Genomic DNA, 14,854 nt, shown 5'->3' on the forward strand with positions numbered 1-14,854 from the left:
GACAGAGAAGAGCAACGCCAAGCAGAAATGAGTTTGCAAGAAAGGCCTTATGGCGCAGCACTGTCTAGATTCTGGGCTCTTGATGCTCTCTTCACAAAGGAAGCTGCTGTGGGCTATACATCCTACTGGGACTTTTCAAACGACTGAGTAACTGTGGACTTTAAAAATGTATAATCCGGAAAAGTCCATAAAAGCACATTGTACGCCAGTTTCAAGACCGTAAGGATTTACTACGATTTCCCTCAGTCACAGGAGATCTCGGTCCAATTCCACAAAGCCATGGCTGCTCCCTGGGTTTTAACCTGCAACTTTGCTAGAAAATCCCTCAAGCTCAGGGTGGAAAGTGAAGCTGAGAGGGGGAAAAAAAAAAAAAGCATGCTCACAAAGAGTCTTCTAGCCATCCGTATCATTTTACTAGGGGGAAAGAAACAGCACACATTGCCTTGCTTAGAACAAATCACTAGCAGTTTCTCAGTATGTTTCAAGGCAAAAGATTAACACACATGCATATATAAAGGGCAGTTTTTGTAATACTCCTCACCTGTCAAAATAGCCAAAGAAAAATAATTCATAAAATACATGCAAATGGGCCTTTCCAGTCCTCCTCCAGGGGCTTACAGAAAAGGATCAAAGGCAGTGCGGGCCTCCACAGAATGTAAACCACAATGCCTAAAATGTGCACAGAAAAGCTGGGGAAATTTAATGCAATCATGGCAGCATGCCTGAGATAGCCCTTCAGTGAGTCCCCTGGCTAACACCTGATGAGTAGCATCATGTGTCTCCCATTTCTCTACCTTCTTGAGGCTTTAACAGTGAGGAAAACAGACACTAGTGCTGCACCCAGGAGAGTGATAAGGACCAGTTTCTCGAGATAGTAAATGTTTTTGCTAGGCATGATGGGCCATGCCAGTAATCCCAACACTTGGGAATGTAGAAGCAGGAAGATTCTCTCACGTTCCAGACCACCCTGGTCTATATAGTAGGTTCTAGGCCACCCAGGATTTGTCTCAACAATTAAAAGTTTTTAAATATCAGTTTTGTATTTCTCCAGGGATACACATCTAGCTCATGAAGGAATGAGGGAGAGAGGGAGAGACAGAGAGAGAGAGGGAAGGAAGGAGGGAAAGAGGGAGGGAGAGAGGGAGGGAGGGAGGGAGGGAGGGAGAGAGAGAGAGAGAGAGAGAGAGAGAGAGAGAGAGAGAGAGAGAGAGAGAGAGAGAGAGCCCAGTGGAACAGAGTTGAGCATTTGAGGAAATTCTCAGTTACTGACAATTGTTTGTTTGTTTGTTTGTTTATACTAATTAATAGTGGTGTCAAGACAATTCAAAAAATAGGGGAAATCTCAACAAATGGTTCTGAGACAACAATATAATCTCATCCAAAAGTCAAAAACAAAAACAAAAACAAAAACAAAAAAACAGACAACAGACTTTAGGCTTAGGAACCCTTAAGGAAACATAAGAACACATCTACGCCTTGGGTTAAGCAATGGCCACCCAAACAAAATATAAACAGCAGGAGCCACAAAAGAAAAAATTAATAAGTAGTATTATCAAAACTATAGAAAACAAAGTTTGAAAAGATACCTTCAAGAAAGTTAAAAGGGACTACTACAGGACAACAAAAAAATATACCTGCAAATCAAGTATTCAGTAAGCTATGTATATAGAACGTATTTTAAAATTCATAATAATAAGGAACAAATAACCCATTTTTAAAACTTATTAAGAAGACCAGTAGACTCTTCACTAAAGAAGATATGCAAATGGTAATAAGCACGAGAAGAGAGGCTGGAAGCACTAGTCCCCTGTGAGACATGCCAATCAAAACAGCTGTGAGAGGCAGGCAGGAGTTGAGCAGGGAAAGATGTTTCCGCCCAAGCCCACTGACCTGAATTCAGTCTCTGGGACCCACAACAGAAAGAGAGAAGATTCCCACAAAGTCTCCTCTGACCTCCACATGTGGACCACAGCACACATGCATCCAACCGCAATAAATAAAGGCAATCCTTAAAAACTTTAAGCGTAAGATACCACTTTGTACCCACCAGGATTGTAATTTTAAAAAAGACAGATAAGAAGAAGCTGTAAGGAGAAGGTGGTAGCCCGGGGTTTCACGCTGCCAGAAGGAAGCAGCTGGTACTTCCTCTGTTAACCCTTCCCTCTTGGGCATACATAAAAGAGGCAACATTTATAATAGCTAAAGGAGAGCCCAAGCCAAAAGCCAATCAGCAGGTAAAAGGACAAGTGATATATAGTATATCCATATAGGGTGTCATTCAGCAATAAAGACATTAAGTATTGATGCATGCTACATTATGAATAAGTATTTAAATACCAAGTGGAAATTAGTCACACACATAAAAAAAACAAAACATATACTACATGAAACCATTTATATGGAGTGTCCAGAATATGCAAATCCACAAGTAGAGAAGAGTTGCCAAGGGTAAGGCGGGCAGGGAGCTGGTTACTAATGAGCGAGAGCTTTGCAAATTGTGCGTGGTGATGGTTGACAGCTCTAAATATATTTTTAAAGAACATGGATTTATACATTATAAACGGGTGATGGTGTGTGTGTGTAATTAACATCTCCTTTTCAGAAGCTAGTTTCAAAACTAATATAAGAACTGCAAAGTCAAGCAGATGTATTACTTATGTCCAAAACGCCTAAAAGAACAAAAGAAGGAAGATGTCCCCCCTCCTTTTTTTTTTTTTTTTTTTTTTTTTTTTGAGACAGGGTTTCTCTGTGTAGCCTTGGCTGTCCTGGACTCCCTTTATAGACCAGGCTGGCCTCGAACTCACATCAATCCACCTGGCTCTGCCTCCAGAGCGCTGGGATTAAAGGTGTGCACCACCATGCCACCTGCTAACAGCAGCTACCATGTACACGGCTCGGTGTTAGCAGTCTCATGTGTAACAACAGCTCAGGACAAGGTGGAGAGCCTGGTCCTCGTTTTGTGAGGAGGTGACCTGGCTGTATTGGCAGGGGTGACAAGTGGGAAGGGGACCGGAAGTTAGATTGCCTATGTCTAAATATGGCATCTCGCTTCGTTATCATCCTCCCAGCAAGGTGTGCAGGACAGTACAGCAGCATCCTCAGTGAGGCACCAGCTTGATTAGTGTCTGGAGAAGTTTCTGGATTCTCCACATCCCTTGAGAAGTCTTCTGAAGGTGACTCCTGAGCCCAACTCTGAGGCTTCTCTCAAACAAGGCGAGGGGAGCTGGAGCTTTCCTGGCAGCGATATGAATAACGGGAAAGTGGAACATTCAAAACCTTGGAAGCAGTTTGGTTCAGCTGGACAGCAAGACCGGAATGAGGACGTAGCTGGATAAAGAACAGAAAGAATGGGGCGAGGGCAGCAGGAATACTGAGGACAGCAGTGGGGAGACTGGACAGTCACAGACACTCATGGCTTGTCGGACCTGCGTACCTGAGAAGACATAGCCTCCAGTTCCAGCTGACTGGCGCTCACACTGTCACAGCTACCCCTGGGATGCTGTGCCAGCACACTTTATCCTTCAATGTGGACCACACAATCCCACACGATACCTCAATCGCAGCTTCCTCGTTGTCCGTACTACATCCCCGATTGCCCACTGCGTACGACAGCAGGTGCCTATGCCCTTGTGACTTCTCGACTGTCACTGTCCAGACCTGCTTCTCTTTCTCTGCCCCAGCTTGGTGAACAATTCCACGCTCCACTGGCTCAGGATGCATCAGTCCCCAGTAACAGAGCTCCCACTGCAAACTGTTTCAGTAAGGAAGGGTATTAGCTCACTCACTTGGGGATCCAGGGATAGAGGGCGAAGGCTCAGGGCAGATCAGAGACGCCACTGTCACTTCTGTCCTTTTCTCTTTGCCATCTTGGGAGTCACTGTGGTCTGCAAACTGTTATCAATAGCCAAGTGGTTCTGACGAAAAAGGGTGTGTGTATGTGTGTGTGTGTGTGTGTGTGTGTGTATGGCAATGTGGGAAATAGAGTCTCACTTTCCCAGAAGCACTTTCACCAGCAGGCTCGCAGGTATGCCCGTTAGTCAGCGTGAGCCTGGGTTGTCCTTCAGCCCCTGCACAGCAGGCACACCTTTAGTGCAGTTATCCTCACTAGACTGTGTAGGTCTGGGACCATCTTCTTCCCAAGGGCCAATGGCAACACTGTAGAGCAGCTGGGCTGGGAACTGAAGGAGAGTCCTGGGTGCTGATCGCTACCAACAATGTCCGTGCTCTATCTACCTCTTGGGCCATGAGCCTCATGTGTCCACATTCTTGCAGGCCTTAGAGTTCCCATGCCCTAAATATTTTCCAGGTTTTACTTCCTCTCCCATTCTCCATTAGTGTTGCCTTAAGCCACACCCTTCTTCTCCATTCCTGACTGCGGCTTCTGGTGTGAGATGTGCAGCTCTCATTTGCAAATGAGAAGCAAATATATTCACGATGGCATAATACACACACCCACGGCCACCGCTTATTGACTTTTTTTTTAATCTTACAAGCCTTCCATCCTTTTCTCAGATTTCCACACTCATCCTATGAGGCAGTCAGCATGTTCCTCAAGATAGAGATGAGGAAACTGAGGCTGGCTCAAGAAGAATAGTTGTCCGTATGTGGCAGACAGGGACAAGAACACAGGGAGCAGGGAGGGAGGACCAGCAGCCTCCACACAGACACACCCCAGATGCACCCCAGACGCACCCCAGACGGGAGGCTGACCTGAGGCGTAAAGTGCAAGCTGGAAGCAATGGGAGAAAACCAGTTTCAAGAAGTGACATTTAAGGTAGCGAAGGGCCAAGGCTGTTGCTCAAACTTGCTCCTGAGTGAAGGGAAAGGTGAGGAGAGAGTCTTTACATACCAACAGCCTCTGTGGTTAGCTCCCAACCCTGGCCTTCAGGCAGGTCACCATCTGTGTGGAAATCTGGAGTATTGTTTGGTTTCCTTTGCTTTAGTTTGCGACACAATCTCACAGTGTAGCTCCTTGTTGTCCTGGAACTCACCTATGTAGACTAGGCTGTCCTCTTAATTTGCAGGAATGTCCCTGCCCTCTGCCTCCTGGCTGCTGGGATGACAGGCACGCACCACTGTACATACCCAGCTAAACAGCGGACTCTAGACAGGACCCTTCACACAAAGCTTGGGACGCCTCCACGCCACTGACTGCTCTCTGAAGGGCTCAGAATGTGCCTTTCCTAAATACCATACAGAATTTGGTTTCACTCCCTCTCCAGTCTCAGTTGGCTGACCCTTCCCGTTCCATCTGACCTCTCTGCTATTGTGCTGTTGTCCCGGTGGGCCAGGGTGGGCCTGGACACTCCCATCCAGCACTCCCTTGTTTTCCCTGCCTTCCCCATCTTCCTTGTTCTGACTTCCTCTTGGAGTGTCAATCTACCCTGCTAGGAAACAGACTCCTCACATGGGAAGAGTTGCCAGCCCTTTCAAGCCTGCAGCCTCTAGAGGAGCCATTTCAGCCCTTAGGGATCTCTTCAAGAGTGTTTAGTTACAGAGAAAAGTATTAACAATAGCCAGCATTCAGTAAGAATGGCTGTTTCACTTAAAAAAGAAGAAGGAAAGAAAACAAACAGGAAATGCATACACAGCAGCTCAGGGAGCAGAGGAATATGAGATCTCTCTCTCTCTCTCTCTCTCTCTCTCTCTCTCTCTCTCTCTCTCTCTCTCTCTCTCTCTCTCTCTCTCAGAATGGTACAGACTCTCCAAATTGTAGTTACAAGCTTCTTGAGTCACAAAGTAAACTGACTGGTTCCTGAACTTAACACACCTTGTCTTTGCCTAGGACATGTGATAACAGGTGTCCATTTAGTCTTAATATGTGAGACTTATGAACAAAATGCACAGCTCAGAAGTGAACAGCAGTTCCTGCAACCCAGCACAGGCCGGCCAGGGGCAAGACATGTGAGCTTTCCAAGGGACTAAGTATCAGAGATAACCCTCTGCCAAGCAGGCTCAGAGAGACTTACACACACACACACACACACACACACACACACACACACACACAAAACCCTAGTATTTACTAAGGCTGAGAACGGTACCAAATCAGATTTATGCAGCTTCAAGAGCACAAGATTTAAAAATTGAAGCCGGTCTCCCTAATTATGGGAATCCACACTGTGATGCTAACCAACACTGCTCTCAATACAGGCAACAGGAGACAGGAAGCAAGCAAGCGAGACTCTTTCAGCCCTTCCTGACATCTGTGCTCCTTCTAAGGACTAAACTGGAAGGAGAATGTCACAATTTAAAGAGAAATAAAAGGGCCTAGACCTGGGAGGTAGAGGTAGGAGGCTGAGAAATCCAAGGGAGGCCTCAGGTACAGCCACTTTGAAGCCAGCCCAGACTACACAAATCCCTGGTCTCTCTTTTCCCCTCTTCCAACCCGTTCCACAAGAAAAAAAAGAAAGTGCTGTGACTCATGTTTTCTGCAACAGCTGCCAATCAGCTCCTCGGTGTGCCACACACAGTCAGCCCAGTGAAGCGTCTCATCCTCTGCTCATTATCAATTAAAAAAAAAAAACCTGAGTATCTTGGCAACAGATTTCTTACAGCGAAACTCACTTCATTCTGCGGTCTTTTTCTAGTAAAAATAAAATGGCCAAGGAATGTCATTATCTAGAGTAAAGATTTTCAATAGAGCCCATTCCAACTGCAGCGTTCCATTCTTCCCTTTATTCAAATTACAGTTAATAAGCATCTATTGCATGAAGCACACAGCTCTGGCTGCCGGAACCACAGGCATGGGCTCGCCAGCTACAGGAAGAGGCAGGTGAGTCCAGAAATAAAGCTGGGTCGGGTGCAGAGACAGAGGCGCGCATGGATGGATGGTCGCTGCTTAACCCTGCCTTAGTCAGGCTCGGCTGAAAACATCTTAGCAGATGAGACACTTGATTCAGGCCTTAAAGGCCGTTTCAGATGACGGGATGCTTAGAGAAAGGCAAAGGGGTGTTCAGCAATCAGCAGGAATTGCGAGCTCGAAGCCCCCCATCCCCCCACCCCACCCCCTGCCGAGAGAGGCTGGAATGTCTAGGAAACTGAGAGCAATTCTGTATGGGCACCACCGGGCAAGCAAGTGGGGCCACAGCAGTCAACTCCAGGGTGAAATGGTGCAGTGCAGGCTTCTCTCTACAGGATTGGGCCACTGCAAAAGGGAGGTTTAGGAGAGAAGGAAGACAGAAGTCATTCAAGACACAGATGTGTAAGGTAGCCATTTCATAGAGGGTAAAACTGGGGTGCTGAAATGACAAGTATCTTTCTAAAGCTCCACACCCAGTTTACAAAACTCAGAAATGTCACATCTCTGTAAATTATAAGGTCATTTCCTTCAACCTATGTTTGTGTATAAGGTCCCTGGATTTGGTGAGTAACATGGTAGATACCAAAATATATCAATGCTCGTGTGTGTGTGTGTGTGTGTGTGTGTGTGTGTGTGTGTGTGTGTGTGTGTAATCTTCTGAGCTTTCCTTACCAGTCCAAATGAAGTGAAACTTAGAATTCTTCATGAGATGTATATAGTTAAACCCTCACCTCCAGCTACATTTTTCTGCTTCCCTGGGCAGTTTCTGACTAAAGAATCAAAACAAATTCACAGGAATCTCAGGATGGGTAGGAGATAACAGTACTTCCCAGTGAATGGATGAACTGTGTGTTTAAGCTGGATAGGATGAACTGTGTGTTTAAGCTGGATAGATTAGAGGTTGTGTCTTAAGACCATTTTTTAGTGTCAATGGAGGAGCTGAAGAAATCAGTGGTTACGAGCACCCACCGGCTGCTCTTCCAGAGGACCCAGGTTTGATTCCCAGCACTTACAGTGCAGGTCACAATTATCTGTAACTACAGTTCCAGGGGTTCCAACACCCTCTTCTGGCCTCTATGGGCACCAGCAGGCATGCACACAGTACACAGACATACGCACAGGCAATATTCAAGCACATAAAATAAGGACATTTTCTTTGGGTTAATGAAACTCCTATCTTACTGATCTTACTGCCATTTTAGTTTCATTAACTTAGTCATCACACTAAAAAAAAAAAAAAAAAAAAAAAAAAAAGTACCTCCGCGCTCACTCAGAAGACCAAACCTTGCTAAAATAAAAATACTAATCTTTTTCATATTTGCACAGCAATTCTAAGGGCCAATCAAACCTTGTGACTTTTCCTCTGAAAAATCTTTTGTTCCCCCCAATGACAATGCAGAAAAATGGTTTGAACCACATTCAAGTTTTCTTTCAAAAAGAACAAAAAGAAAGTGCTCTACCCTTCCCTGCCCAGAGAACCACAAAGGCCTATCAAACATTTCCCAGAACAAACATTACTCAAAAACTCGGGCCAACCACAGGAGAAAATCTCACTTTCATAAACTAAAGAGATAGCAGTGTAGAGCAAACAGCTAAAAGCCTTATGCTGGCTGGGCACACAAGCAGCAGCTTTCAGCTTATGCAAGCCAGAGTCCTTACATCTCAGATTGGACTCAAGCAAGGGACTGAATAGAAAGGATTTCCCACCTGTCACATGAGGTCACCTCTAAAGGAAAACTGCAAATACCAAGTAACACTGGAATGGAAACCAAAAGACATACTGTCTTTTATTTTTCCTAATTAACTTTTAAACAAAAAAGTTGTTTTCTATTTAAATGATACCTTTTTGAACATATAAGATGTACAGCTATCAAAAAGCGGGGGGGGGGGGCGGGGGGCGCACACCTATAATCCCAGCACTCGGGAGGCAGAGGCAGGTGGAGCGCTGTGAGTTCAAGGCCAACCTGGTCTACAAGTTACAACTATCATCCTTGTACTGAAATGTTTCCTACCAGAACATAAGTGTTTTTCAATAGAAAACCTTTATCTAAGTTATGGAATATTAGCACATAACTAACTTTCCAATTCCTAATTTGGTACTTAAATAAATCCAAGGAGTACTTCCCAATTGGTGCACACAAGACAGTTTACCAAGCTCCTCTCACGTGTCTACATTTGACAGCAACAGTTAGTCTTCTAACTCAGAATACATAGTTATAACAGAAGTGCAAAGACATTTCTTGTTTACTGTTTATATGTAGTTATGTGTGTGGCTTAGTGTATGTACGCACACCAAGTGCTACAGGAGCCTATGCTGGGCAGAGAGGGTGTCTGTCCCCCAGAACTGGAGTTGTAGATTGTTGTAAACTGCCCCGTGGGTTCTGGGAACTGAACTACGCTCTTCTGCAAGAGCAGTGAGTGCTCTTAACCACTGAGCCATCACAACAGCACCAAGGATATTTCTATTTTATTGTTCAGATTTTTACAAGAAAATTCTTAAGTAAACCACGTAGGGGGGTCATTAAAATTCCTTCTATTAAAATAAAACATAGCCTAGGTGTGGTGGCACCTGCCTATTCTATAATCTCCCCACTTGGGAGACTGAGGCAGGAGGATTGTCATGAGGTCAAGGCCAGCCTGGGCTACCAAAAAATGTGAATAATTTTAACGCAAAATTAGTGGTCCTTATTTTTTAATATTTTTTTCTCATGTGTGTGTTTACCTGCATGTATGTATGTATGTATGTATGTATGTATGTATGTATGTATGTATGTATGCCATGTGCATGCCTGGTGCCCTTGAAGATCAGAAGAGGGCATCAGAGCCCACACTATTACTTCCAAGTAAATGCTTGGAAGCCATATAAGCCACCATACTTTGATGTATTAAAATGCCTTTTAAAATCTTCCTTAAAGAAAAAAATTTTTTTGAGACAGGGTTTCTCTATGTAGTCCTGGCTGGCCTGGAACTCACTCTGTAGACCAGGCTGGCCTCGAACTTATAGATCCACCTGCCTCTGCCTCCCAAGTGCTGGCATTAAAGACATGTACTACCACTGCCTGGCTAAGATGTACTTTAAAAAAAAATAATTTTAATCCATATTTTTTTTTCTGTTTTAACATCAGAAGGAAATGAGCTAACTGATGTTGCTTAACTTTGCTTGTATTTTTATTTCATTTCTGAGGATATTTTTGTTAGTATAAAAATACAAAAAGAAAAAATAACTACATCAAGTACATAAAGTTAAAACTCAACATTTTTAAGCAAACATAGGACCATGAATTCTGAGTATGTGTTCAAAGTATTTGTAAAAATGCATTTCAGTAACATGAGATATAATATAAAGCTGGGAATTGGTTTCTGCCAATGATCAGCAACCTAACTTTTGAGTTCTCAACTAGTTTTTACCCTTTTTCAGTCAACTTTCCAAGCCTTAAGGCTCATGCTACTGAGGAAATTCTGGTCTAAGCTGTTTCTCTTCCTGACTATCTACAAAACTCTAAGTCTTTTCATGCAATTTCTAAGCCCTGAAGATGTAGGCATTTCTTCTCTGCTTTCAAACAGAGGTGTATAGGCCTCTTCACCCTTAGAAACACTTGGACTTTCCAGTAACTTCTATTTTAACTAGCGATAGCCAAAGCCACTAAGTAAACTACCACAGAGAACACTGTGATAGTAGCTATTGTTTATTGATTTTAAAGTAACTGTTCACTTACTGACTAAAGTAGAAGCTGAATTTATATAATTAATATGCAATAATTGGAACTGGAGAGACGGCTGCCCTTCCAGAGTTCAGCTCTCAGCACCAGCATCACAGCTCACAACCACCTGTAACTCCTGTTCCAACAGATCCAACAACCTCTTAGACACACACGCAGGCAAAACACCAATACACATAAGATAAACAAACAAACTTCAAATATACATACATTGCGATTGCACCTATATGTCATCACATAAGAAGGTTAAGAGAATGGGTTGTTTTTTAAGAGACTGTTTTTAAGAGTCAACTGTCATAGCACACATGTTCAATCGGTGTCTGAGTATCATTCACGTGGGAGATGCTTTTGCAAACCTCATACTGTTGGTAAATATACAAATGCTTAATTTAGTACATACCACAGGTAGATATGCCCTAATGCACACATTTTTAAGGAGTTCTCAAATAACGTAGTTAACTGCAGCAGACAAGTGTTACACACATGGACATCAAAATGGGCATGGCATGCTTTTGTGACACCAAAAGAGGCCAGGCTTGTGGCGCAAATGATTACATCCGACCAAAGCCTGCTTTAAATACTGGTTAGGTGCAGGGCACTCAGCCAAAATAACAGTATTCTGAAGTTGTTGCCTTTGAATCATTCGCCAACCTTCAACCCACTTTTAAAACAAGGTAAATGCTACGGAGTTACTAAAAATAAGTATGGATCGGGATTTTTTGATTCAAGTTTCTTTAACAAACGTATTCCATTTGATCCCAAGTCTTGGCTGCTTTCCTGACAGAATAATCTACGCTGGCCACAGCTGACAGGGGCATGCCTTTCATGATTAAACAGGAAGCTCTTGCTGGGGAAGACTCTAGATTCCAGATGCATTTATCCTTTGCACTTCAGAAAAGATCTCTCTTTGTTGGCTTAGCACCAGATTGTAATTTCTCATTTTCTGAGTGTTTCCACTCTACAGCAGGGAATGTGTATGAATTACCAAGAAGTGTGCCTTGTTGTTTTTATTTTGGCCTGTTTCCTTCACGTATTACACCACACAGTGCTTGATGGTATTGTATTGTACAATAAGGGTTTGGTTTTCCCGCTGCTTTCTCAGAGTGTGAGGGGTGGTGTGTCTAAGAACATAAAGGAAAGTTTAAAAATATAAAACGATCACTGTTCCTACAAATATTGTTTGTATCGGTTTTGGGGAAACCCTAGAGATAAAAATTTTGCTTATTATAATTCGTGAGGAACAATATTCAGAACGATTTCCCAAAGCAAGGGGTTAAGTGGTTTAGCGTTAATTGGTCACTTTTGCCTTTCTTCTGCAAGAGGATTTACACTCATGAAATTCTAATTCTGTATGCCCAAACTGGCAACATCTACGAAGCTCCTAGCCAGGAATAGTTTTTCTGGTAGGCATAAATGTAATCAAGGCAGACACCCCCACCCCCACCCCCGCAAGGAAATGCCCACAACCTACCACCTCATGCCGGCAACTTCTGAAATGACAAGACTCAGGAAGAGGGCATAAGGAACTCTATCCCAAGCCCCACAGCTTGGGGGGGGGGGGGGCGCGCACGCGCGGAGGAGGGGGTTGGGCACGACGTGCAGACTCCACAGCTGCCTTAACTAAAATTTGCCTCGGTAATTTAATACTGAAGGGGAAAGGCAAACAAAACACACACACCGGATTAGGATCTCCTCGGTAGTTAAATTGTTGGAAAAGAGGAACAAACGCGCAGGCGCATCCTCAGGTTGTCAGGTATAAAAAAAGATGTACTCAAAATTAAGGAAGTGGATCGGCGCAAGCTCGCAGGCTTTCTGCGGGTTCTTCAGGTTAGAAGCAGCGATACGTTTTTAATGACTACAAACAGGAGCAAACCGATTATGGATTTGCTTTGTGAGATGTTGATTTAAATGCGGAGATTAAAACCAGCTCGCTTACGGAAGGAAAATTGTTTTCCGGGCAAACGTAGCATTACCCACCTACAAACATTGGGAGCACTATCAGTACGACCTGATTAACGTTTCAGCGAGTGAGTGAATTAGTGTACAACCCCCAAGAACACTATCAGGGAAACAGGAGGGGGTTGGGGGAGGAAGTCTTCCACAAAGCCAAGAAGCACGCCTCCGGCCCCCGGGTGGGGAACAGGGAACAGCCTGTCCATTCAATCCGGCGCCTGTCTGGGAGCTGCGAGGGGCCTAAGAGCTTCTGAAGAAGCCCGAAGATGGACATAGTCTATCTCCGTCGCCGGACCTCAAATTGCTACTGTAAGTTGGGGTGTCGAGGACCCTCGAGAGAGCAAAGTTACTTTTCAAAGCAACTCCAAGTCAGCGCAGCCGGACAGACCCCCCTTCCTCTGTCTGAGGCCGGGGACTGCTGCCGGCTGGACCGATGACAGCCAGGAGACAAAGCCGCGGACCCCCACGTCGCGGCCCCCGCACCGCGCTCGGGCTGTGCCTACCTTGATGCCCTGCTGCTGGGTGGTGAGGGTTAGCTTGGACTCGTCCAGGAGCAAAACTTCGCAGTAAAATTCTTCCGGAACGGCGCAGAAACAGCCCATGTCGGCTGAAAGCGTCCCCAGCCAGGCGAGAGCAGCGACCGCTGCACCCGCCGCCTCCTCCCCTCAAGCGCTAAGCATTAAATTATTGTGCGCGCTGTGTAGAGGGCGGAAGGCGGGGGTTCTGGGGTGGGGCCCCGTGGGGGCGAGGTCGGGGGTCCTGCGGTCAAGCACTGGGAACTGGGAGAAGCTCGGGGGGCGGAGGCAGGAGGGCGAGCACGCCTGGGAGCGTCAGGAGCCCGGAGCCGCCCGGGAAGCGTTCGCGGAATTGGGCACCAGGGGCGGCGCGTCCCCGTTCATCCTGCGACTGCAGCTCCTCTTCTGAAGATTGGGGCGGCGACCTGGGGACGACAAGAGTCGCCTTGCTAAAGGCGGCCGGCCAGAGACACGAAAAGGGCGGGACGAGCGCTCCAGACCCTCCCAGGGCTCGGACGCCCCTCGGTGCTCCAGAGCGCCAGCCCCTCACAAGCACTGGAGCGATTCCCCTGCCGCAGCTCCCGAATCCCCGCGCCGCGCGCACTTCGAGCGCCGACCCCGCCCCGCAGCCCCTGACAAGGTAGGCAGAGCGGAAAGCGCTCAGCTTCCCTTTTGTGTCGGGGGGTGACCACGACCCCGAGCCTGGGACGAAGGGCCAGCGGCGAAGGTCGCCACTCCCTCCGCCACTCTCACAGCCAGCCCCAGGACGCGGAGGACCGGCCAGGGCTCCTCACCGAAACCAGCCGGGAGAGGTCAGCTTGACTCTGGCTGCACCTTCTGTCTGAGGGTCCCCGAACTCATCCCGCGGAGATGGCCAAGTTCAAGCTTCCTTTCCCGAACGCCCTGTTACCGGGACAGAGCGCCGCTCCGGCCGAAGGTTCTGAAAAGCCCCGCGTTGGAGGATCCGCGGGCGGGCGCAGCAGAAGCTGGGGCGCCAGGCGGCCCAGGGCTCCAGGGAAAGTTCTTGGCCGCGCGCGGGGCGGAGCCCAGAGCGGGAGCAACCCCGGTGCAACCCGCCGGGCCCTGGGCGTCTGCAAAAAGCCTAGGAGCTGAAGCAGGAGCCCCGGGAGGGTGACCCCAGCGCCCCTTCAGGGCGGGGTCTCAGCTGGGGGCGGAGGGCGGGGCGGAGGTGCTCGGTCTAGCTGGGTTCCTGCAGGTCCGAGTGATATCGCCAGCGCTGCGCCCGAGCCGCGCGGCCGTCCCGAGGTCACTGCGTTCGTTTCCCTGGGAGACCCGGAGGTTGGCCCCAGCCAGGCAAGGCTCAGTTCTGCCCCCAGCCCTTGCGCTCTGCGGTCCCAGTCCCACGCCCTCCGCGCTGCCGGCTGCTAAGAAGCCAGGCACTAGTGGGCACAATAGCTCTGAGGCTGCAGTGACCCCTGGTGGGTCGTCGTGTCCGTGCAGAAGGCAACGCAAGCTGAGTGTGGAAGACACAGGATCCCCGCTGGCCCTGGGAGCAGGTGCAGTCTGAGCTCTCTAGCTGGGAAGCAGCAGCGAATTAATGCGAATTTGCAGTCGGAGAAGGCAGAGGGGAGGACGCACCGCGGGGGTGTGCCTCGCAGAACTCTGTTCTGTATTGACTACTACTAGAAAGGCGGGGGTGGGAGGGGCTTGGGGGGAGGCATCGGCTATGAATTTCCTCTTCTACCACTTGTTAGCTTGAATAGTAAAAACTCAAAAAAAAAAAAAATGCTTAAAACCTAGGAAGTTGACATTTAAGTAAAAACGTTGTGTTTCCGACACAGTTTAAAAAAAAAAAAGAGTTTTGCAGCAGTTGGACACAGTTGTCTATCTACACAGTGATTTTC

General features: G+C 46.8%; 1 protein-coding gene across 1 annotated transcript in view; it reads right to left on the reverse strand.

Annotated features, from left to right (window-relative positions):
- Epb41l4a (erythrocyte membrane protein band 4.1 like 4A) overlaps positions 1-13,263 on the reverse strand; it is a 205,800-nt gene extending 192,537 nt beyond the window's left edge. The window contains exon 1 of the mRNA XM_051163853.1: positions 12,978-13,263. Within this exon, the coding sequence (XP_051019810.1) occupies positions 12,978-13,076 (99 nt within the window). The 5' untranslated portion in view covers positions 13,077-13,263. The remainder of the gene's footprint in view (positions 1-12,977) is intronic.
- Between the last annotated feature and the right edge of the window lie 1,591 nt (positions 13,264-14,854).

The sequence above is a fragment of the Acomys russatus genome, chromosome 20, assembly GCF_903995435.1.
Source record: "Acomys russatus chromosome 20, mAcoRus1.1, whole genome shotgun sequence".
Classification (NCBI taxonomy): domain Eukaryota; kingdom Metazoa; phylum Chordata; class Mammalia; order Rodentia; family Muridae; genus Acomys; species Acomys russatus.